We start from the raw sequence: 24,213 nt of genomic DNA on the forward strand, positions 1-24,213 counted from the left end.
AGTGTTAAATAAAATATGATACACAAAGAAAGATTATCGAGTAATTTTGATACATGATGTGTAACAACGATAAAATTTTCTTGCAATACGCGTTTGCAAAAATTTTATATGATTACAAGCCAATATATGTTTCTACTCTAATATTAAAAGAAAATATCACATTGTGTATACAAGCTTCAAAAGTTTCCTCCTCCCCCATGTGAGTGTCGAACTGTCAAACGTGTCAAACGCGCGACCGCGACTTGTGACCGCTCGTGATCTCGCGGCATCTCATCCTCTTTTCCTTTAATCCTTTTTCCGCGCGAGGCGTAGAAAATTCGCGCGAATCGCTCGAAAGAGGCGTATTGCCAGCGGATTGACGCGCAGTGCGCACGCGTACACGGCGCCTAACTGTCACGCGACGTCGAGACATGTGATCCGTTTAATAAAGTTTCACCGTGTACAAACGCGCAATTAAGTACCGACAGTACCGTGCGAGCCGCGCAGTCGGTTCTCCGCGGCCCTCCCACCATCGTCGCACCAGCGAGTGCCTGCGAACTGCGAGAGATCCGTCAAGCGAGCCCGTAATGTAAGGTTATGTCGCCGTGTTTATACGCGCCGTGATCCTCTCGCGATCGGATTCTTTGTACCCGCCCCCTCGCGCCCAGCGCCCAGCCCGATTCCCATCGCCTCGGCGAAATATGAGAAGGACACACGTCGGGACATCGACTGGGACATCGCCGACATCGGCCGGACAATCGGCAATATCGGCGGCCGTGCTACTGCGTCGCGTTCGCAAGTTAATTGAGTTAATTCGATAACGGCATTAAAACGGCCCAAGGTTCGCATTTCTCTCTCGCTTTCGCGATCGCTCTATCGCTCTTCCTCGTCTCTGTCTCTCCCCCTCTCTTCCACCTTTTCTCCTCTCGTTTCGGACATCCCGTACACCCGTATTGGGACGACGGGAGAGACTCCCACGCAGATGTTTACGCGCAGATGACGATCGAACGAGAGCGAAAGTCGCATTTTTTTGGAAAGGTGTGCCTTCGCTCGCGTCTCGCGTTGTTCGTCGCGATCGATTTCACGCCGCGCGTTGCTTCTTTCTTTTTTCTTTTTTTTCCTCTAAACACGTTGAGGTTTTTTTTCATTCTTTTTTCCCGTCGTTGAAAGTGGTAGTGGTGGCCGCCGCGAAACCTTGTCCTATTTCTGTAGGCTGCCTATATACGTACGTATGTATATATATACGCAGTATGTATACGTATAGCGGCGCGCGGTTACTCGGCTGACATTCGCGCGTAATCGCGGCCGGTAAGGCCAGTTATGAATCTCTGTAGTGACCTTGTGCGTTTTGTCATTGCCGCCGCGCCGCATCGTTATTTGTTTACAGCTTTAGAATAGCCATAGCGAGAACCGTCGCTCTCTCTCTCTTCCCGCTCTTCTCGATCCGAGAGGTAGACGTTGTACGACGGTTTGATCGATCTCCGTAAAGATTTTAATCCAGATTGCCTGGATATAATGCATTTGGCAAAGTTTGATATCGAAAATTGCTCCGGTTGAATGTCCCCATTCTTTTTTTTTTTTCTTTTTTTTTTTACAGAAAAATTAAATAATTCGGTACGTGTTATCGAGAAGCGTGCTCCAAATTTGTTTAATGCGTTTTGATAACATTTTTTGGATTAATCTGAAATTTTATAGGTCACATGATTATCTAATTATATTCAATTAGTCTAATAATTTTTTAATAAAGATAGTGTTACAATCTATCTGTGATAACATCGCTACTTGAAATAATTATCTAAATCGTCTGTGCAAAATCGAGCCTCCAAAGCTGACGAGTTGTGACTAAGACTAACTGATGACTCATTTCGAGTGTATTGTAGATAATGTTTTGCTGCTCATTGACAGGACACAGCTGTGTTATGAGCGTCGGTGTATCCATGTACGATGGGTTGGAAAGCGAGGGTCCACCCGATAGTGGCCTGGAGGGCCTGGAGATCACCGCGGGTGCTACAAAGAAACTGGCCAGGGGTATTTCCCGCGCAACGGAAAATGCAGCGATCGTCTCCTACGCTCGTTCACAATTGGCAGCCCTGGGAACTCCCGACACCCCGGAATTCACGTTTTCACTGCCAGACTTGTCTGTGTATCCAGGTGCCTTTCTTCGCTTGAACATCCATAAGTATCCTATCCCAAGTATTTTTGCTAATATTTGACTGACATTTTGTGTCTAGATTCGTTTCGTAAATTCTTGGAGAAGGATCTCATAGAGAACGGATGCCTCAATTCGTTGGAAGCTGCAGGTCGTTTGAACTGGTGGTACAAGAGTGGAAGCACCAGAGTCCTTTGGCCACTCGCAACGTCTGGAGATGGCAATTGTCTGCTTCACGCTGCGTCGTTGGGGATGTGGGGCTTTCATGACAGATTACTTACCCTGAGAGAGGCGCTGCATAATACTTTGACCAAAGGAGAATACAGACACGCGCTTTTTAGGTATAAAATAAGAGAATTTTAAATCTTAAACAGAGGGAATAATTGAAATAGAAGTTGTATTGGATATCATAACGCTGTCGTAACTTTCAGACGATGGAAATGGAGACAAACGGGTTTAAATGCTGCAGCGGGGTTATCGTATACGGAAGCGGAATGGTTATCGGAATGGCAAAGTATAGTGGACATGGCCTCTCCGACAATCAGAAATCAGACCGCTACCTCTTACCAGAGCCTTGAAGAAGTACCGCGACATCTCTTTTCTCCCTAACTCTATCAATTTTTATTCTCGAGACTACAGAGTCTGCTTTCATTTCAGATACACGTCTTAACCTTGGCCCATGTCTTAAAAAGGCCTATAATAGTTATAGCGGAAACTATGCTGAAGGATGCGGACGGAGTAGCTTTAGCGCCGATCCCATTCGGTGGAGTGTATTTACCCTTGGAAGTACCGCCTACGCATTGTCATCGAACACCCTTACTCTTGGCATATCATTCTGCTCACTTCTCACCGCTTGTAACTGTAGACGGGTGCAATGATTATGGTAGCGCTTGTGGCGAAGGAGTTAGCGTACCGTTAGTGGATCCAGACACGGGCAAATTATTGTCGGTCTTATTTGCCGTCGATCCTGGTCCCGATTGGGATTGGGTTGATGGTTCACGAGAGTTGTTAACTTGTACGCAGGATACCGTAAGTCAATCTTGTTGCGTGTATTTATTAGCACACCAATAAGCTTTAAATTATTGATAAGATAACGAAATTATTTTTATTACTTTTTGCATGCAGATGGAAATTTTACTGCGACAGTATTTAGACTGCGAGTATCAAAGTTTCACATCCGAAGATATTGATAGGCTTTCCGACACGGATGGTCCTTTGTCAAAGACTGCGAAGCAATTGTTAGAGGTCGCGAAACAATTCGGTTCTATCGGTAAATCTTTCAGTAAAAAACTATTATCTATGACGAATAAAAGGCCAAAGAGTCCACCTTCCACGAGCGGTGGAATTTCCACGGAAGGTTTGTTGTGCGTGAGGATAAAGAGTAGACGTCATCAGTATGTGGATCAAATGCTGCAAAATTATCTTCAATGTGCCCATGCAAGGTACTTGTTCGACTTCGTTTGTTCGATAGATCTGAGGACAGTTATATAGATTTCTTGCGTGTTACAGATACCTACAAGATCATCAGGTGGATGACACGGGTAGTGAACTGAATTACGGTGCCGGAAGGTCCAAATTTTACGCTGCCAGTGATCGCGGTAGTCATGCGAGCGTTAGCAAACTATTACCCACTAACACGAACAAAGATCATACGCTTTATCTTTCGAGGTAATAATTGTAAAATGCAAATTCTCTTCGCTGTGATCACGTGAAGAGTAAATTAATATTCTTTTCGCAGGTCTACATTTTATAATGATCAAACTCCATCAAATAATATGGAGCCAGAAGTTTGGAACAACAGTGATTTAAAGGTATGTCAAGTAACTTACGAAAGAAATATATAAACTCTGTTAATTAAAATTGCCATTTACACAGGACACCGTGAGAGAGTGCCGCGGTGAACACTGCCAATTCTTTGGGTCGCCAGAAAACCAATATTATTGCTCGCAGTGCTGGGCTAATCAACATTATCGTTATTAAACAGCCGTCCATATAATCACACATGACAATAATCTCAATTTAATATCGTTCGGGATAAGCTATTAAGTAATTTTAAAAGTAGGCATAATACTAGCCGTAAGATAAAGCTTATGAATGTCCCACCAACATATCGTCGACAATATTACATTATTTTCAGTTTTGTTTCTTTGTTGCATATTTTCTCGTATTTATTACCATTTTCTATCTAAAAACTGCATATCAGATGCACAGGGTTTACGACTAACCGATATACGCGTTTATTGCGACGCGCGTTCATTATGGCGCATACTTCATCGTTCCAAATTTATTAAAAAAATTATATTTTTTGTGCTCGAGGGAACGAAGTTTTTTTTTTTACAATTTTAATGTACCTTCTGTCCTGTATGCGCGGAAAAACTATGATCTGTATCATCATGAATAACGTTTACTTAAAACGTTTACTTATAACTGCCTCTACAATTTGCATACAATGGTCGGTTAGTTATTAATCCACACAATTACAATTTCTTTTTTGTATTCATAAAAGATGATATGAAAACATTATGTTTATAATCTCATTATCCTGTGCAATCGCTGTGCGTGTAAAACTGTGTGAAGAATAAACATATTTTTATATATATTATCGCGTTATTATTTGCCGATGTGCGGTATCGGTGATTAAGAAGATACACAAAAAGCTCAATATTTTGCCATAATAAAATGTATTTACACATATTTCCTCACATTAGCCTATCATCATGTGAAAAAGGTAATTAATAGTAAATGATTAATATTATCTAACACACACGTTACCCATATTCACTAAATTATCGACAAAGCATGTGTGTGGTAGTATTACGCTAATTTTAATAACTGTACGAAGGAAAAATTTTTTTATTGGTATGTACAAAAAGAGGAGGAAAGAATTATGCAATATATAAATTATTGTTTGTTTTTTTTTTTCAGTACTTTGTATGTTCTCTATTATTAAGTAGCTATATAAGAAAAACATGAAATGAGAAAAGATTTTACAATACGTCGAAGGAACTAGGGAATATTCACTTCAGCTACGACACTACTAGAAGCGCATAGTATGCTTAGCTATCGGGATTTTAAAAATGTCCTCCTGCTTTCATTTTATCCTTTCAACATCCGATATTGGTCTTTCAATGAAGTGGCTAATAAAGAAATAAGTAAAAAGAGTACCACTTATATATTTCGTGTCTTTAAAATTGAGTTTCACGTACTATTTACAATTTCAGTCATACAAGCACAGATACGCTATCAGAATCGATTAGTTTTGTATCCGCGATATACCTTTCACTTAAGTAGTAAGCTTACATTTAACCAATTTTATCTGGAAAGATTCATTTCCTCTTGTGAAAGATGATAGCGAAGAGATCTTTCAGAAAATTATAAGCTAAAGTAACATGGCTGTAGCATCATGCGCGTATAAGTTTCATCATAAGTTTTTCTCTCGAGACATTTAATATCGTTCGTTCATAATCAAAATTAAGATGTAGTAAAAAAGTTATTTGTTCCTAAAAGCCACGATTTAGTCTGTCGTTCAGACTCGCGAGAAAATAAAAACATGATATTGTTGTTAATTTCATTTTGTAATTCAATAAAATAATACGGCGAAAATACCGGTATGATTACATCGATATATGGATGCACATACATATATAAAAATATAATTAATGATATTCAATATATAACATGGATCCTAGTGTGTGAGAGATGCGAAATTCATTACTGATCATTTTTAACAGGTCTTCGGCAGCTTATTTTCTCTTACACTAGATTGAATTCTTCCCCCGACGGATTTTTTTTTATCTTTTGTGTTATCGTAACATAAATAATTATCCAAAACAACGCAAATTTTATATATAGATATATTATACTTAGGATCAATTGATGTACCCATTTACAACTTTGAACAAGGCGTGAAAACTAGATCCCAAATGTAAAAAAAATCGATCGCGTACTTACAGTACTTACATTATGATCATTTTTTATCGAACGTTTGTCACCGCAAGGTAAATCAATTGGTCCGTTTCTATTTAAAAGATCAAAGTGCCAGCCACAACACAACAAGCAAAGTGCTCCTATCCATAGTACTTATATCCATGTCGCGCGCACGCGCGCCGTAGCATATTGCTTAAGTTAAAGAGCTTGTAAACACGGGATTCTCCATAATTTCACACGACTATTAACATTTCAATCTTTCTATTAACTCTCGCTCAGCCAAAACTGGATCATTCTTCAATCCATTGTATAGCTTGTATCAATTTTTTGCGTAATATTTTTATGATGAATTTTTGAATAGAGTATTGTATTACATATTTGTATAATACATATACCATACGTTTGAGTAGTACATATAACATGTACAGTTTAACATGTATATTTAATACATTCCGCATATACATGATGTGAATAATTAGATTCTCCCAGCGCGCGTCATAATAAATAAAATAATTCATTACACGATCCAATTTTTGCTGTTTAACAAATATCTTCGCGGCGGTGCAAGAGTTAAAGAATATTATCCTTCGTAAACCACCGTTAGCAGACTTATTACTTCACAAGAGAACCTTGAAATCATGAAAATTATTTTTTTTCTTTTTAAGAAACAGGAAGTCATGATTATAACAGGCTATAAATAACCTGTTTAAAAAACATAAATGATAACGATGATTGACGATGGCTTAAGAGAGACGTTACGTAATTCTAAATTTTTCTTGGTGCTCTTTATTTTATTTGGTTCTCTTTCAACCAAAAAAAAATAATTATTTGAATTTCGGTAGCGGCAAGAAAAATAGAGAGATCGTCCGGTTTAAAAGCTCGTTAATTTATTAATCTATACAGAACTGATATATAATAATTAGCGATTCGCGGGTTTTTATTATTATCGTTTAAGAAATGGATCACGATTCCCCATTACCACTATCGTCGCCGTCTTCGTAATCGGTCGCGCTCAACTGCTCATCCTCGTCGTCATCCAGCTCGTACTCGTCATCGTAGAAATCCGTCATATCTAGTTGCTGTTCGGCCGGCCTCGCTCGAGTCTTTATGCAATAATCCTCCAGAGTTACAGGCACGACAATACCTTCCTTTTCGGCTTCCATCTTGGCAGCTTGAGCTTGTTTCCTAGATAGAAAACATGTACGAAATAAATATTTGACAAAATACCTACCCTCGCTGGTTGCGGCCAATATTCTGTTTATCAAACGAAGAAAGATGAAACTTGTTTAAAATATATATCTATTTAAATCTTCCTTGAAAATATTTTTTGTGGCCGACTTCCAGCATAAGGAAAATCCTCGAAGATATGATTTCAATAAAAAGTCTTGACAAAAATTTCCAAGATTTTTCAGAAATATGCTATGTGTGTATGTGTATAAGAACTCTCTGATTATATTTTACGTAAAGATAGAGTATAAAATAATTTTAGTAATCACTTCATTGATGGACAAATTCTAGGAAACAACTACTCGATTTTATCATTTACAACGCAAAAATTGTTCTTTTTAAGGCTCAGTTTCACACACAAGTGTCGGTTAACTTTTAATCTTAGATTAACTCACTCTTCGTCTCCTTCTAACGTCCCCCTTAGAAAAAGACGAAGAGTGAGTTATTCTAAGGTTAAAAGTTAACCGACACTTGTGAAACTGAGCCTAAATAATATTTTCTTAATAACAGGTAATTTACTATAACTTAAAAAAAAAAAAAAAAAACAGTTCGTAGTTCTCATTTTCGATTATAATTAGGACAATGGTTTTTCTAGATAGATTTATGTGGCTGCTCCAGCGTTAAAACATATACATTTACGTTACCGACATTCTCGCTCCCGCAGTTATCTATTTCACACAGTCGGCACAGTTTTTAGCACGCTATGGATCCGGTAGCAGTGTAATTCCAATGAAAACGCGCAAAGGCCCCTGCAGCCGCGTGATGTCACGCAATACCGCGCGGCATTACTGACGACATCTTACCTTATGATATTTTCATATTCTTTGTCTCTTCCTTTGGAATCGCGCCAGCGTCTATACATCACGGATGCGTCAACGTTGGCTGGACTATACGTGTTGGGCTCGTTCAGCAACGAGATCACCGATAGCAGGATAGTCCTGAGACGCGAGAAACACAATAGATTAATAATTAATTCTAACATTTCAATCCGTGTTTTCCAAAATTCCAGCGTAGAGCTGTTCAATTTTGCCTAAAGGATCGATCGTTTCTCAGTTTCAGTTTCAAAGCCTGAAGAGATCGATCGGTTTTCTCAGTTTCAAATTTTGAGAATTATCGTTAGCTCGCGAACGATCGCAATTTTTCATTCTTTTCCCCAACATTTTTTCTTTTGGCGACACCGCACCCACCTGACATTTTGCGTCGGATTCCACCTCTCACAGGGCAACTCGCCGCTCTGTGGATCGTCTACGGGTGGATGCAGGATTGATATGCACAGATCACCGTTCTACACAGAGAAAGAAGTAGCCTTTTAGACCTGTACCGATTCTCCTATTTATTGCATTTCCTCTTTGCTTTGAAATTCACGTATGTTACTTCCGGAAGTTCACCCGCCAATAAATTGTGTCTTTGTATTTATACTCGCATACAGAGTCAATTTTACATACGTGCTGATTAATTTATCATTAAGAAACTAAAATTAGCACAGAGATGCTCGCGTCAGCTTAAAAAGATATACTTATATACGTACATTTCCGCGATTTCTAAATATATTTACTGTTATTTAAGAAAAGAGAAAGAGAGTCATAAGCTTGTGCGCGCGGCGTTGATGATTCCGTTTTCCTTTCGCCAACGCATGGCGGCCTCGGTGCTTCCGCAGGTTTCCGCGTTTGTTGTCCCTGAGAAGACGTCGTCGCTCGAAGGACGAGACCTCCGAGTATTATACCTTTACAGTAAAGTTGAGTAAAGAGAAGTCTCGCCAGAAGGCCCCTACGCGACTCTACACCATATTCGGAGAGGCGAGAGACGATTTTTCTGAGACCAAGATTACACGTTATCGACATTGCGCGCAAAATCATCGATGAACGAGATATGGCTGCATATCTTATATACGGCATAAATAAAGACGTAGATCTTGGGCCGTTCAATAATCGTGTGGCAAGCATCGTGAAAATCGCGAGAAGAGAACACTTGCCGGCGCAAGTTTCTTCACGAGAGAACCGCGCTTCTATCTCTCGTCTCTCCCGAGCGAAGATGTTCGGCAAGTAGGACAAGGCGCATCGTGGTTTCACCGTGGCTCGAGGCTCGACTCCGAACACCTCGTAATAACCCACGAAGGCGAAGGCGAGCTCCTCGAGTAAACGCCCGGCACTTGACACGACCGCCTCCGACAGCGATAGGCATCGGCTGTGTTCGTGCATGCATTTGTACAAGCGGCTGTACGAGTCGAGTGCCAACTGCTATGCCGACGCATAGAATCGCGCCAAGTGCAACCGAGGCAGAGGTGACTCGAGATCTGTATATGGAGATCCACATGCAAGGAAAATGTGGGAAGAATAAGCGTGGAAAGAAAAATGAAATTTCTAGACTGCTTAAGAAACCCGCGCCCGCGACACTCGGTGGCTTAATGTATGTAAAATTATTCTGCAACATTTTCTATACATCCTGTATCCTGTTCCGTATATCCCGAACTTTTCTAATGTGCTAACGATTGTGTTAGTGTGATTAAAATGATTATTAATTGAATTATGTGATTGTGCTGTTCCAGCTTCGATTGAGACTGCGTTTTAAGGTTGAAAGTAACGGCGCGTGATTTGCCAAGGCGAAGAATTACACGTGAAATTGACGCAAATACACGGAAAGAACGGTTTTGCTGAAGTATCTAAAAATTTAGATGCAGATCTGAAGATAATTTTGTTGCATCATCAAAATAATTATAACAGGTCGCCGAAGTATGATGATGATGACGCTGTAAAAAATTTGAGTGTTCTACATAATTATTTTGATGGTGCAACAAAATTATTTTCAGATCTGCATCTAGCTAAATTTTTAAATACTTCAGCAAAACCGTTCTTTCCGCGTGTATTATTTAGGTAACCAAGATCCAGTTCGGACCGTTTAACTTCTCTTTTAATTTGATTGTTGTACATCATCTACGGTCGTATTTCACTTACTTATTGTTACTCTGCATACATTCGGTATGCGCGAAGCTAAATTAAATAACGCCGTTGTCTTTTTATTCCTATTATTTACACGCCGACGAAGAAGACGACGGGGAAGGATTCGCGTAACGCGCAGGATACACAGGTGTACAAATAATATGAATTTCACGACGGGGAAAGTTGGCCTGCGAGAAGAGCGAAAACCGTGCACGTGTTAAGCCATGCGGTGTATATCGAGTGAACCTTCCACGACGCACGGTCCGCTTCGATTGCGAAAGACCTCTACGTATTGGAGTAAGTTGCCGTTTCCTCCGAGGATTTGCGCAACGCGCGCGAGATTATCATCGAAATAAAATTTCACGCGACGCGAAAGAAAAAGCGAGATAAAGGAGTCGACTTCTCCGCGTGTGATTAATTTCCCTTAATATACATCCGAGAGTTTACTCCTTTACGGTCTCTGCCTCGTTGGACGTTAGAGATCGCCGTTTTCACTTCGCAATTAGTGGCTTCGCTACGATCACGCGTAATGTAAAGAATGGATACGACGTACGATGTAAGAAGATTTCACTACGTATTTCGAATCTAAATGCGCCGGAGTACAAACAACACGCACAGTTCAGGGTTATTAGACGTACGATAGAAACGAGAATTAAAACGTGCCTACGTGTCTGTATAAAATAATACAAAATTACAGTTACATAAGGATAAGCTGCTTCGGCTTATCAATCGATTAGCAAAGTCAACTGTTTCGGACACTTGAACCGAGATAGGAAGCAAACGACGATTTAAAATCTTCGATTTGAATATTTAAAACATTCGATTTTATATTCGTATTCGCGTTCCCACGCGACACGTCAATATGTTAATTCACTATTTAATGTTGCATTGTACTACAAGCATGTGCCGTTTGCAACCGAGCGCTCTCTGCGAGAATAACAGTCTACAATTCACGAACTTTAATATCTTCTCTTCGACAACCCAGACCTTAAAAAAAAAAAGTCTTCGCGTTCGTCTCGTTACTCATAACACGTTCCCGTCGTTACCATCCCTATCGACGACGGGCGAGTGGACACGGATGTCCACACGGGCTTTCGACGGTCATTGACTTCGCTTCGCTAGCCGCCGAAGGGGTCATATACGACGAACAGCGAGCAAGAGATGCGCCGCGCCGCGCCGGCCGAGGTCGATATATATAAGCGTGTGGGAATGCGATACTTTTATGCAAACGCAAATGGCATTACCGGCAATACCAAAGAAGAACGCGGAAATGCATTTCTCCCCCTTCCCCTATTTTCCATCTTAACGAGGGAAACGATACACTCCGAATGATACGGTCCGCAACATATTCTGCTAATCTCAATATTATATATTCGCGCTTATTGACCACGTGGGGGCAAGTCAGCTGGGTGTACTACCGTATAAGAAGAAGGTATAGATAAACTTGGAGAAGATATTTTAACGTATCTTATTTCGATCAACGTTTTATTCGGCGTGGATGACATTAGACGAGACTATAACGAAGGAACGGAGAGCGAAGCTTAAATGTCGCGATGTAGTACTTGGGCGTAGCGGACGACAGGAAACCGACCGTCGCGCTTTCGACCTTTTAGGGCTCAGTCACAATGAGAAAAATATAGAATAAGATAAAGGAATAAGGAATAAGGCATGTTGTATCTCACTTTAATGTACGTGTACCGAAGTGAGACGCGACATTCCTTTATTCCTTATTTCTTTATCTTATTCCTTATTTTTCTCATTGTGACCGAGCCTTTAAAGTGGCGGACAACGCCGACGATCAGCCCTCGTAAAAACGTCGCGGATTATCAGCGGCGTGCCGACGTCGCGTTGGCTCGTCGCCTCGTTTCCCCCCGCGCTAATCGTCGCGCGCAAAATTCGCACGTCGACGGACGTGGCGAAGGAAAAACGGGAATCGCAGCGGAGGACGTTTTTACAGAAGTCGAACGTGACGCGACGCGTGTCCCGCGATAAATATAGTACGGCCGGACGTTCCAAGAACGTGGCGGCGCGCGGTGATACGTCAATATGAATGCAACCTCGGGCGAGAAACTATTACTCTAAGCAACGTGCAATTTTTCGAGTCGGCTGTTTTCACTTTCTTTTTTCTCCCCTCCCCCTCCCCCCCTTCTGCCACCGGTCCTCCGTTGCGTCTCGATGGAAACGACGCGACGCCGACGGCCCGGGTGGTTTCACAAGCGCTGAAAGTGACGATGTAAAAGCTGATGGTTGTAAAAGCTATATGGCGGCGGAGGGTGGAAGATAAAGAGAGGCGGGCGCGCGGACGAGCGGGACGGTCGTTATACAGACGAGGCAGGGCGAGAGAGCGGGGTGAGAGAGCGGGACGGATGAACGGAAAAGGGACGCAAGGGAGACGGGGAGGACACGCACGTAACACAAACACACAGACACACACACACACACACGTACACACGTTGCACGTGCGAGAGGAAAGGGTCGAAACGGGGGAAGAGAGAGCGTGCGCGGGGGATCGATAATTCCCGTATATATTCACTCACCTCATATACATTCGGGTGCCAAACTTTTGTCATGAAACGAATGCTCGGTGGACTGTACGGGTAATCCGGCGGGAACTTCATGTGTGCCTGCAACATAACGAGATCGTGCTTCGTCTCAAGGTATATTCTCGACGTTCGACTTGAAGGCTTCGGACTCGGGGTCGTCGGGACGCCCACGTACGCCGACCGTAAGAGTCCGCATGGAGACACACACACACACACACACACACACACACTTCGCTCCAACCTATCTCCTCGCGAATCGAAACCGTTATAATTTCGGTGAGGTTCAATATTCAACGCTACACACGCGCGCGGATATATGCCTGTCGCGTTAATAAGGTCGTCGGTTCTATTCTCACGAACCAAACGTGGGAAATGTTCCCCGCGTGTGATGCGTACAGTACCCAAAAATTAGTGAACCCACCCGAGTTATACCGGTTTTCGTACCTCCCTATGCGAGCCTTTCGTCGAGAGCTTACGCTTCGTTCGCAATTTCACCGTAAACTTTCTAATCTCTTATTCGCATAACGATATGCGAAGTTGCAAAAACTGGCAAATAGCAATTTGTTTTTCACATTTTATCGAGGAAAATTGCGATTCGAATTGATGAAAACGAATTAACGCGGGCGGCGGAAGTTAATTACTCCACGACCTGTGAATGAACACATCGGAGTTCTCCGATGCTGCTGCGAAAGTGGAGCAACATGGCCGTTTAGAACGTATAGCCGAGATAACGAGAGACGAGATGTAAAATCGGAGCGCACGGACGCCGGCGTCGACGTCGATAAGATCCGATATTTCGATCGGCCACGGAATCTCCGACGGGAATCTGCGACGGCGATATTATCGATTTCCATTCCAGGGCGCGAAATGGGCGTCCATGGTTGTTCGATGGAGGCTTCGCCGTCGGGACGCTATATTGATCGCGACCTGGTCATGGCCCAAATATCCACCTCGTCCTCCGGGATAACCGCGTTCTAGAATTAACCTACTTTCTACCGACTGTACACGCTTACACAGTGTCACGAAAATTCTACTCTCGGACCGTTCTCCGCGCGTTTTCCTCTGCTCCACGTGTGTGTTTCGCAAATTGAGCTCGTTGCGGAGTTTCGGACAATTTTCGTTGCAGCTAATTTTCCAAAACTGCTTATTCGGACTAAAACGGACCTGGTGGGCTCGCGGTTGAAAATAGAGTTGTTATACTCTTCGACGCAGCTTCGAAAAATATATTTGCGACATTGGAAGTTTTATTCGGATTTTGTCACATAATTTTTTAAATGTGTGCTTATTGCGGTATTATTACTATTAAATTAATATTCGTATATAATTTTGATTCTTCGGAACTTCGGAACTTCGCGAGCTTCGAAGGTTTTTATTCGTCGAAACTTCGAATCTTTGAAGTTTGAATCTCAACGTCTTCGACGAAAATCACCAGTTCTAGTTGAACGAGATTGTTAAAAATGATCAATAATGCTCAACGTAACTCTTACTTTTAATCTTTGCATGAAAAATTAAGCTTTACATTTGTAATTATTATTTATCGGCAGTCAACTCCCCTTGGAGTAAAAAAATGCAAGCACGCGCGTTTTCTGATGCGATACCGCAATATTGATCGCGATTATCAGCGTGCGATCTTACGTGGCACTGTCAGCATATTCCGAGAATTGTGTCCATAATACAAGCTTTCTGTTTTCACAGCAAAATCCCGCGTTCAAATTTTTATATGTCGCAATAGTTATATTCGCAAAAGTTGCTTCTGCAGAAGAGAGATCACGAATCGTGAAAAGATTTTTGCAGGTTGCTCCGGAACGGAACCATCACCTCGGCATCTTTCATCGCAACTCCACCGTGTGACCTACAAATTTTCGCGACCTACTTCGACAATATAAGCAAGTCTGGTCATCGTAACGCGACGTTGTGTAACGCGAGTTAGGTGGCGACTTTTAAAACTATCGAATCGTGTTATGGCTGACGGCAGATCGATTCGATCGGATATTTTCGAGAATGAGACTGATACCATTCTTAACTTGGAAATAAACTTGAAAATGCAATTGAGAGACGCGGCACAGAATTTAAAATCCGATTAATTGTCCAATGTCAATCGCTCTCTTTCTCTCTCGTCAGCCTTGTATATAAGCAAGAATCTATAATCTTCTTATAAGAATTTCAACTTTTATTTCAACTTTTTTTAAACTATATAAATACCTTAATTCAAACAAGTTTTCTTCGTTTAACGCAATTTATATCTCATTTCAAGATTATAGATTCTTGCATATATACAAGTATATATAAGTCTTGATTTAACACTTCTTTTTTTTTCTGTGTTGAATTAATATCTCATACGTTGCACTCTACACAAATAAAATCTGTAACTTGTAACTTGTAAATGTTATCACCTTTCCTTGTGGAATAATGAAACTCTCTTTTCGTCTCGCAATTCACGAGAAGAAAGGAAGAGGTAAAAATAACTTTTGGCTTTCTCGACATCCGTATAAGATACAACAAATACGTTTCCTATCAGAATTGCAGATCCGAGCGAATCGACATCCGCGCAGTTTCCCTCTAAAGATTCGCCAGTGAGTATTGACTATCGATTCCGCAAGTCATATTATCGCGAAAAGTTTTCTGGCACTCGCGCGAAGCGCGGGATTCCCGCCAATCTCTTCGCGAGGTGAAAGGATAAAGTCTGATCGAGACGGACTTGGTGGAAAATGAAACGGCAAAGCTTGTCGCTGGCCGCCGCGCTTGGTCGAAAACCGCGGCGCCGTGTGCTCGTCCGGATAGCGGATCGATTTTTCGTCGTGCACCGAACGACGACGAAACCGGCGACGAACGATCGTCTTAAGCGGGAATGAGATTAGGTGAAAGTTGGTCGGCCGTGCCGCCGATCGGTAAAGGCCTGCTTGCGTCCAGGAATAGAATCGAGAATACAATGCTCGATGGCATTTTATGTAACTTGGCAGTCGTATCGGCACGCTCCTCCTCGCCTTTTACCGAGTCGTGCATAAATTTTGATCTGAGGGGAGACTCTCGATAAAGTGGAACGTGATCTTGCGAGAGGATCGTCGGGATCGTCGATCACACCCGAAAGAGTTGCGAGGCACGATGTCTCCCCCGTCACACGTGCCGTTAAAACGCGAAAAAAAAGAGATATTTGATATTTAATAATTGATATTTAATATTTGATATCTGATAATTATAATTGATATTGATATTTATTTTGATATTTCAATATAATTGATATATTTAGGTATCACGTGCCAGTATATACGCGTGTCTCGAATACCCAACCATAAACCGAAGGCGGATCGAAATTTTCCGCTTCATTTTAAAAGGCAGCGATCATTAAACATGCGTATGAAGGCGATTCAGATTAGATTATGTGCATACACAATTCATTCAGCGCTGCATTTGTATCATTCACACGTATATATCGTTCTTTGCGACGCAGTGTTCTTTCGCGATTTTGTTTGATAAGACTCGGTTCCGTTCAGTTACGTCGCGCTACCTCTAGTATACCGTGCAAAGTTAGGTTTATCTCAAGCTAAATAAGGCATGCAATCTCGGTCGCGCACATCTCCGCGCCACGTACACTCGAGTCATTCAAAGCTCAGAAACAAGAGTTTATAGTTTACAACCTAATAATTCGACAGCCGTTTGATCTCGCGAAATTCCCCGGTGACGGAAGAATCGATTTCAAATCGGCCAGAAAATCCATAAATAAAGGCGTAGAAACTTCGTGCCCCTCTAGACGATGAAACTAAGGTAACGTAGAAGTTATTCATTCACACGAGGACACCTCAAACGCGGCGTAAGATGAAAGCGATTGTTTACCTGAGCAACACGGCGCGCGGCGCAACGCGCGCGCGAGCATTCACCGGTCAAGGGTTAACACGATTACGGTAAAATGGATAATAGATTGATCCAGGGCGCCGAGAGCGGAGAGCAGTGGACGCAGTCTTTCGAAATAACCACCATCGAGAGGAGGGATTTACGTGCGCGCGAGAGGTGGTGGTATATACCGGGGGTCTCTCCTCTCCGCAAGAAACGCCGCGCTCGTTACCGCCCGGTTACGTTGTGGGAAGATACGTTGCGTTACGTGAATAGGCGTTCACTCGTTCACGACGAGGCAGAGAGTGGTTTAGAAAGCGGACGGGACACGTAAAAACTTTAGTAGCCGCGACGACCGAATGACACAACTCATTTTACAGTCTGCCGTTTTAACCTGGGCCGCGGGCATCAAGCCCCCCCCCCCTCGCCACCTCGTTATATCAGAAGCGAAAAATTATTACGATTCTTTTTTTCTCTCGCACCTGCAGAGGCACATTCACGTTTCGCACATTTTTAAACGTCCCAGACGGCCCCGTGTCCAAAATTGGGACATAAGACGTCTTAAAGTTATTGAGACGTTTTTTTAGACATCATATCATATATAGGGTCGCGCGTATTCATAGTCGTGACTCAATCTGAGAATCAAGTTTCGAGCTAGATTCAAATTCAAATCGATCTTTCATCGTTTTCGTTTTCATCTTTCGCGTTTCATCTCTCTTTCTGAAATGAAATCAATCGCGGATCAATCAACGACTAGGGCTGCGTTTCGATATTTACTGCCGGTATACTGAAAATCTATAGTTTACGTCACGTATACCATAGAATTTCAGTACTCATGTAGGGGAGACCGGGACGAAGTCGGCCCCGGGGCGGAGTCGTTTTTGCAATTATCTCGAAATTTGTATGTAGTGTGAACTCGCCATTAATACTGTAAGTGCGGCTTATATGGTGCCCACGTGACCAACGGAGTTTAGCGAGGTTACGTGCCACACGTTGTGATTCTTATCGAAGCAAATCGTGTTTTTGCAGGTCGAAAGTAAAATTTCTTCCGCGTCGAAAGTTTGTAATATCTTAAGTATTATTGTATCTCCGAATCTCAAAGTAAGTGATTCTAAAGAGTAATGCATGCTGAACGCGAATCCAGTGCAGTTTTTTTATTTTCATTGATTTCTATTATTTTATAAGCGACCAAACCTAAAACTTGTGTTCGGGGCGAAGTCGTTTCCAAGCCAAAACGAAGTCAAGAAAGCTAAATAATATGCTCGGAGATGATGGAAAACAGAGCCGATGAAAAACAGTGCATTTCGTGCAAGCGTAAGGCACACGAGTGCGTGCGCTCGTCAGACTCTGTTTTTACATGCTTTAACCGTTAGCGAAAAAGAAAATTGATTTTCTTGAAATTACTTTCCGCTTTCCATTTTCTATTAAAAAACAATGAATAAAGTGTATTCTATTATTTTTTACGATCAAAATTATGTATCTTTATTTAAAATCCAGTCCGAGAATGGAATTTTGCCTTTTCGATTTTTGCACCTTTGTCGTTTTTACCCTATATCGGTTGAACAAAGCGACGTAGACCAAAAATGCCTATATAAATTTTGTAGCCAAGGATTCACTTTTTTTACAACGGTATACTATATTTCACTAAAATGATTTACTTTGTTGTTAAAAATTAGCACCGAAAAAAAAGGGCCGACTTCGCCCCGGTCTCCCCTACTTGTATAGCAAGAATCTATAATCTTTTTATAAGAATTCCAACTTTTTTTTCTTGATTAAAGATTGAACTATATAAATACCTTCATTTAAACAAGTTTTCTTCGTTTAACGCAATTTACATCTCATTTTAAGATTATAGATTCTTGCTTATGTATACAACAAGATTATACTTCTTTTTTTCTGTGCAGTGAATATCGAAACGCAGCCTTAGAATACGGCCCTTAAAGATGCTATCCGGGATGTTTAAGAACAGAGACAAAATTTCGATGTTATAAATCTCGATGTTATAACGAAAAAGCCAAATCCTTCCTAGATTAGCACGATGATCGGTTATTGCCGTTTCCCATCTAATTCCGTTAAATACCGATGCAGAAATAATTAATCCTCGACGACGGAAAGAAGGCAATATCTAAAGCAGCATTGTAATCGGCTGGTCAAGGTAGGCGCGCGGGTCATCGTCAGAATTCACTTGGCAGGAAAACGCTGAAGTTTCCGAGATAAACGCTGGCTCAAGGATAGGAAACGAGGCGCTCGCGGCCGTATGCGGCGAACGCGAAATTCCGCATTGTCGCACGTGCAAACATTTGGCGACGGTAAAAGAGGTCATTCGAACCGTTTCATTATCGAGCTAATTATATACACGTCGATTAACAGGCCACTATTGTTTCCTTGTGTCTTATAAATTTGTATCGTATATACCGGGTGACGATATCATTTAGATCTGTTACGAAAACTGTTTTGCGTTGCAATCTACGTATCAATTGAGACACTTGTCTCTCTAATAAACAAACAAATAACTCGCGTTTGTTTTTAGACCGGACTATAAAATGTAAGCGCTCGATTTGTGAGATTAGAATGCGATTTGTCGAGCTGCAAATTATTTTTAGAATTTCCAGAAACGCGATTTCCCATCGACGCGAACTATCTGCGCATTCAGGCTGCCGTTTATTGTTAAAAACGAACAATACGAACTCCGATGACTATTCGCGAAACGATTGCAATCTTTACGACCATGTCCGTCAAATTAGACGTCAAACTCATCTGAACTCTCTACCGTCCTACTTCAACGCGTTAGATAAGATATTTTTACGTATTAGCAAATCCAAGTAGATAGAAACATATTGCAAATGTTGGCGATATCGCGACGGCCGCGGCGATAAGTATTCCACGTCGCATTAGCGGGAATAGAATTCGCGTGCTTGTACACGTATGGATTTTATACTGGCAAACCGAAACGGCAGTCAATAATACGTCGGGCCGCATTAATGCGCCAAGTCGTGGCATCCGCGTTCTATCGTAAAAAAAAAAGTAGGATATATCTCGCGTCCATGCCGAGTCGCCATGCGACACATTTAAAAGCCCACCCGCCAACCCGCACACAAGGGACCTTTGTTTATCCCGCGATAACGCCGAATAAGCAGGAGAGGGAGGGGGGGAAGCTCCGTTTTCGAGGCGGGCGCAAAAAAGCCGTCCCCGCGGAATAGCGCAATCGACTCCGCGCGCGCGGGGAAACGGAGCGGGGAACGAGACGCGCGACGTAGAGACTGTGGAGAGCGCGACATAACCAAGAAGGTTAGTAACGCGTAGCTGCACCGTCCGATACTCGTTGCTCGGCAATGCTCGGCAAATACACCCGCGCGCATCGGATGTCGTCGTCGGAGATGCACCGCGTAAACAGCGTATCCAGAATCGTCGGGGGCATACCTTGAAATATCCACCCTGGTAGAGAGTGTCGGGTGGGCCGAAGATCGCGACTTCCCACTCGAACATGTTGTCCTCGTTGACCAACTTGACGCGGAAGCCCTCGACGGGCTCCTCCTGCAGGCTCTTGTATTCCAGGGCGAGCGCCCGGAGCGCGCTGCTCGTCGGCTGCGCCATGTCTCCACTCTGCGCTTCTCTCTACGTATATCACGATGTGTCTACCACTGCGAGCGGGCGAGAACGTCCCGACCCTGTCGCGTCGAGGAGTCGCGGACTGGACGGTCCGGGCTGGACGTGTCCCACGCGGCGGAGCCGAGGGATTCCCGCGGGATGATCAATCCGGGTTGACGAGAGCCTGACGACGACGACGACGACGACACACACGCGCGCGAGAGCGCGTCACGCAGAATCGCCCGGAAACGCGCACGCAGTACACCTTCTCACGCGCGCGTACAAACTACACGGCGAACAAAGGTGCGCGCGAGAGAGAACCCGTTGCCGTGCGACCGACCGACGGGCGACGACGACGACGAGACGACGACGAGGAAAGTTGCGCGCGAGAGAGAGAGATACCCCTCCGAGTCAAGTCAACAATGCCCACCGATCAACGCACCATTCCCGACGGCGACGACGGGCGCGACGGCGATGACGACGACGAACGGACACGACGGACGCACACGCACGTCTATCCGCCACGAGAGTCTAACAAAACAGCTGACGTACTCCCTTGCGTCAGCGATCTGACCGTCGCCGCGCACGCGCGCAACTCGCACCTCGCACTCGCACTCGCGCTCGCCTCGGCTTCTCTCGCGAGTCTCTCGCGATTCCGGAGTCGCTCGATTTAAAAACCACCTTCGAAGGGGTGCGTGATTGTGATTGCCGTGTGATTTGAGATTTCTCGGAGAACGAAACGCGCGGCGACCGCTCCGCTCGGGGCGGCAGTTTATTTTATTGCCGATACTGGACGAGCCAGAAATTAAATTAAGAGATTGAAATCATAAGATTGGATTTATGGGGTCGGAAAGATAGAAAATAATAAAAGTCCTGCACTTTTCTGTCAAAGACGAGTGTCCAACCGAGACGCGAAACACCGTGAAGTTAGCCTCGATTAGCTCCGTTATGCTCATATCCCTTCTCGGAATCCCACGTGACTGGACGGCGGTCCTCTTAAGGAAACTTAGCGGATTGCGTTTAATTTTATTTTAATCGAAGACGCGGGGAAAAGAAACTAACTTAAAATGGCGGAATTGGTCGAGCGACTCTACGGTCGGCGCGTTTTCGTTGCGTTGCACGCGGTCACTTCGAGAACCTTCCTCGATAATATTAGAACGTTCACCTCTCGCGAGAGCAAGAGCGAATCAGCGAACGGAAGGTTTCTAACGAACGAGTTGGACGGCAGAGTTTCCTAGAGGATGATTGGTCGGTCAAGTCTGCAGAGATATCGAATCAACGCGCGCGTGGAGAACGCGGCCGCGAGCGAGGAACCAATCGCATCGGCCGGAACCATTCGCATCGCGAAAGTATCCGCCAATCGCGGGCGATCGTGGACCAATGCCACGCTGGCTGTCGCGTTTTTCGAACGCAGCCGACGAACACGAGGACAAAAGCGTCAGATTAAGGGGATGCTAAAGCCGTCCAAATTACCGACAATTCATTTCAAAGCTCTCATTTTGAAACGGCTTTACAGATCGCAAAATCCTTTTACAGGGATAAAGTAGAGGTACTAATGAAGGGTGGGATTGTCAAATAATTAGTAATAATTGAAAAAAATTTTAAAATGCTGTCACCTCAAAACCTTATTTTCTGATATAAACAGTTGTATACGTAATATGTACGAAATTAAACTTTCCCACCCTTCAGAAGACGTGCACAAACAATAACGTACCTTTGAAATTGAGATTGAAAGCCTGGAATAAAAATGAGAGCTTTGAAACGATCGTGTATATTTTTCACAAAAATATTCACGCAGAGCAGCAATTATGTCACAGCAGTAGTTCACGGATCTTGCGAGAGATGGCGCGATGGCGCACGCAGCTGTGGGCAGTTTCGGGGTTGGCTACATTGTCTGGTTCCTACACAGCAATCGAACCCAGGACAGATATATGATACAGATATCTCGTTAGGCATTTTTACATTTTTTGCAATTATTACTAATTATTTTACATACCCACTTTTCATTAGTACCTAAACTTTACTCCTGTAAAAGAATTTTGCGATCTATGAAGCCGTTTCAAAGAACGAACTTTGAAAGATATGTGGTATAGTACAGATATCGCGTTAGACATTTTTACATTTTTTTCAATTATTACTAATTATTTTACAATCCCACCCTTCATTAGTACCTAAACTTTACTCCTGTAAAAGGATTTTGCGATCTATGGAGCCGTTTCAGAGAACGAGCTTTGAAAGATATGTGGTACAGATATCGCGTTAGACATTTTTACATTTTTTTCAATTATTACTAATTATTTTACAATCCCACCCTTCATTAGTACCTAAACTTTACTCCTGTAAAAAGATTTTGCGATCTATGAAGCCGTTTCAAAGAACGAGCTTTGAAAGATATGTGGTACAGATATCGCGTTAAACATTTTTACATTTTTTTCAATTATTACTAATTATTTTACAATCCCACCCTTTATTAGTACCTTAACTTTACTCTTGTAAAAGGATTTTGCGATCTATGAAGCCGTTTTTAAGAACAAGCTTTGACAGATATGGGGCCCGATTTTCTATCTACAAACGTATGCGTAAACTCTGCTCTAACAGAAAAGCTGCAAGCTTATTGGCTAAAAACTGTGCGACAGAGCAAATCAGTTTGCAGCCTTTCTGTTAGAGCAGTGTTTGCGCATATGTTTCTCGTTAGAGAATCGGGCCCATGTGGTACAGATATCTCGTTAGGCAATTTTACATTTTTTTCAATTATTACAAATTATTTTACAATCCCACCCTTCATTAGTACCTAAACTTTACTCCTGTAAAAGGATTTTGCGATCTATGGAGCCGTTTCAGAGAACGAGCTTTGAAAGATATGTGGTACAGATATCGCGTTAGGCATTTTTACATTTTTTTCAATTATTATTAATTATTTTACAATCCCACCCTTCATTAGTACCTAAACTTTACTCCTGTAAAAAGATTTTGCGATCTATGAAGCCGTTTCAAAGAACGAGCTTTGACAGATATGGGGCCCGATTTTCTATCTACAAACGTATGCGTAAACTCTGCTCTAACAGAAAAGCTGCAAGCTTATTGGCTAAAAACTGTGCGACAGAGCAAATCAGTTTGCAGCCTTTCTGTTAGAGCAGTGTTTGCGCATATGTTTCTCGTTAGAGAATCGGGCCCATGTGGTACAGATATCTCGTTAGGCAATTTTACATTTTTTTCAATTATTACAAATTATTTTACAATCCCACCCTTCATTAGTACCTAAACTTTACTCCTGTAAAAGGATTTTGCGATCTATGAAGCCGTTTCAAAGAACGAGCTTTGACAGATATGTCGTACAGATGCTTCGTTAGACAAGGACAGATATCTCTCGTATTATTATTCCTTTCTCTATGTATGTAATTTGCATGCACCCATTTATTCCTCTCTCTCTCTGTCTCTGTCTCTCTCTCTCTCTCTCTCTCTCTCTCTCTCTCTCTCTCTCTCTCTCTCTCTCTCTCTCTCTCTCTCTCTCTCTTTCTCCCTCTTTCCCTCTCTCATTGCTGTCCCTCTCTCTCTTAATACACTGGGTAGCGTACACTTAGTATGGTAAAATCAGGATTTTTTGGAATTCTAGGATATATTTGAAGAAAAAAAACGGTAATGTTAATTAGGACAAAAAACTCTGTTTAATATTTCGATGATAAAATGTTGAGAAATATAAACGAAAATACATATATAAATGAAATATATGTTATTTTTTTTATTGTTACTGTCGAAAGTAAATAATATTACATATAAAACCGTAATGCAATTGAACATACATATTCATACACATGCACACGCATACGCAATCGCACGAGCACGATACGCATACGCACATAAATAAATTATTATTTTTTTTTTTCTGTAGGCCCCAGGCCCCGTCCACGATGACGATATCACGGACATGGGACTTCTCCAGGATCATGCTCCTATTACTTTGTACTAGAACAATAAGAATAATTCTGCATAAATTTTTATTTTGTGCCTTTATATCATATGTATTTTTCAAGCAAAG

At 42.4% G+C, this 24,213-nt stretch overlaps 2 protein-coding genes across 4 annotated transcripts; one reads left to right on the plus strand and one right to left on the minus strand.

Moving 5' to 3' along the window:
* Positions 1–384: 384 nt before the first annotated feature.
* On the plus strand, positions 385–4,725 carry LOC143901263 (OTU domain-containing protein 7B). Of its 2 annotated transcripts, none has more exons than XM_077413396.1 (9): positions 385–820; positions 1,885–2,130; positions 2,211–2,469; positions 2,560–2,710; positions 2,786–3,157; positions 3,254–3,570; positions 3,638–3,796; positions 3,867–3,939; positions 4,004–4,725. In XM_077413396.1, exons 2-9 carry the CDS (start codon positions 1,899–1,901, stop codon positions 4,106–4,108), a joined length of 1,668 nt encoding a protein of 555 aa, XP_077269522.1. In that variant the 5' UTR covers positions 385–820; positions 1,885–1,898; the 3' UTR covers positions 4,109–4,725. The 2 variants fall into 2 exon arrangements, with proteins under 2 accessions (XP_077269522.1, XP_077269523.1); XM_077413397.1 differs by having other exon boundaries at positions 385–568.
* Positions 4,726–5,281: 556 nt separating this feature from the next.
* LOC143901264 (ubiquitin-conjugating enzyme E2 R2) lies at positions 5,282–21,293 on the minus strand. 2 transcript variants are annotated; one of them, XM_077413398.1, is made up of 5 exons: positions 20,010–21,283; positions 12,756–12,842; positions 8,470–8,567; positions 8,086–8,220; positions 5,282–7,240 (listed from the first exon to the last, which is right to left on the minus strand). In XM_077413398.1, exons 1-5 carry the CDS (start codon positions 20,181–20,183, stop codon positions 7,018–7,020), a joined length of 717 nt encoding a protein of 238 aa, XP_077269524.1. In that variant the 5' UTR covers positions 20,184–21,283; the 3' UTR covers positions 5,282–7,017. The 2 variants fall into 2 exon arrangements, with proteins under 2 accessions (XP_077269524.1, XP_077269525.1); XM_077413399.1 differs by lacking the exon at positions 12,756–12,842 and having other exon boundaries at positions 20,010–21,293.
* Between the last annotated feature and the right edge of the window lie 2,920 nt (positions 21,294–24,213).

The sequence above is a fragment of the Temnothorax americanus genome, unplaced genomic scaffold, assembly GCF_048541705.1.
Source record: "Temnothorax americanus isolate GAGA-0224 unplaced genomic scaffold, ASM4854170v1 Scaffold33, whole genome shotgun sequence".
Taxonomy (NCBI): domain Eukaryota; kingdom Metazoa; phylum Arthropoda; class Insecta; order Hymenoptera; family Formicidae; genus Temnothorax; species Temnothorax americanus.

What these genes read in the sequence shown, in the direction of transcription:
- LOC143901263 (XM_077413396.1), top strand. Translation starts at nt 1,899, where the DNA reads ATGAGCGTCGGTGTATCCATGTACGATGGGTTGGAAAGCGAGGGTCCA. An exon ending in AGACTTGTCTGTGTATCCAG is followed by an intron (nt 2,131 to 2,210) that starts GTGCCTTTCTTC and finishes TTTTGTGTCTAG; the next exon opens with ATTCGTTTCGTAAATTCTTG. An exon ending in GGAACAACAGTGATTTAAAG is followed by an intron (nt 3,940 to 4,003) that starts GTATGTCAAGTA and finishes CCATTTACACAG; the next exon opens with GACACCGTGAGAGAGTGCCG.
- LOC143901264 (XM_077413398.1), bottom strand. Translation starts at nt 20,183, where the DNA reads ATGGCGCAGCCGACGAGCAGCGCGCTCCGGGCGCTCGCCCTGGAATAC. An exon ending in ACCAGGGTGGATATTTCAAG is followed by an intron (nt 12,843 to 20,009) that starts GTATGCCCCCGA and finishes GTTATGTTGCAG; the next exon opens with GCACACATGAAGTTCCCGCC. An exon ending in GGCACCCGAATGTATATGAG is followed by an intron (nt 8,568 to 12,755) that starts GTGAGTGAATAT and finishes TTCTCTGTGTAG; the next exon opens with AACGGTGATCTGTGCATATC.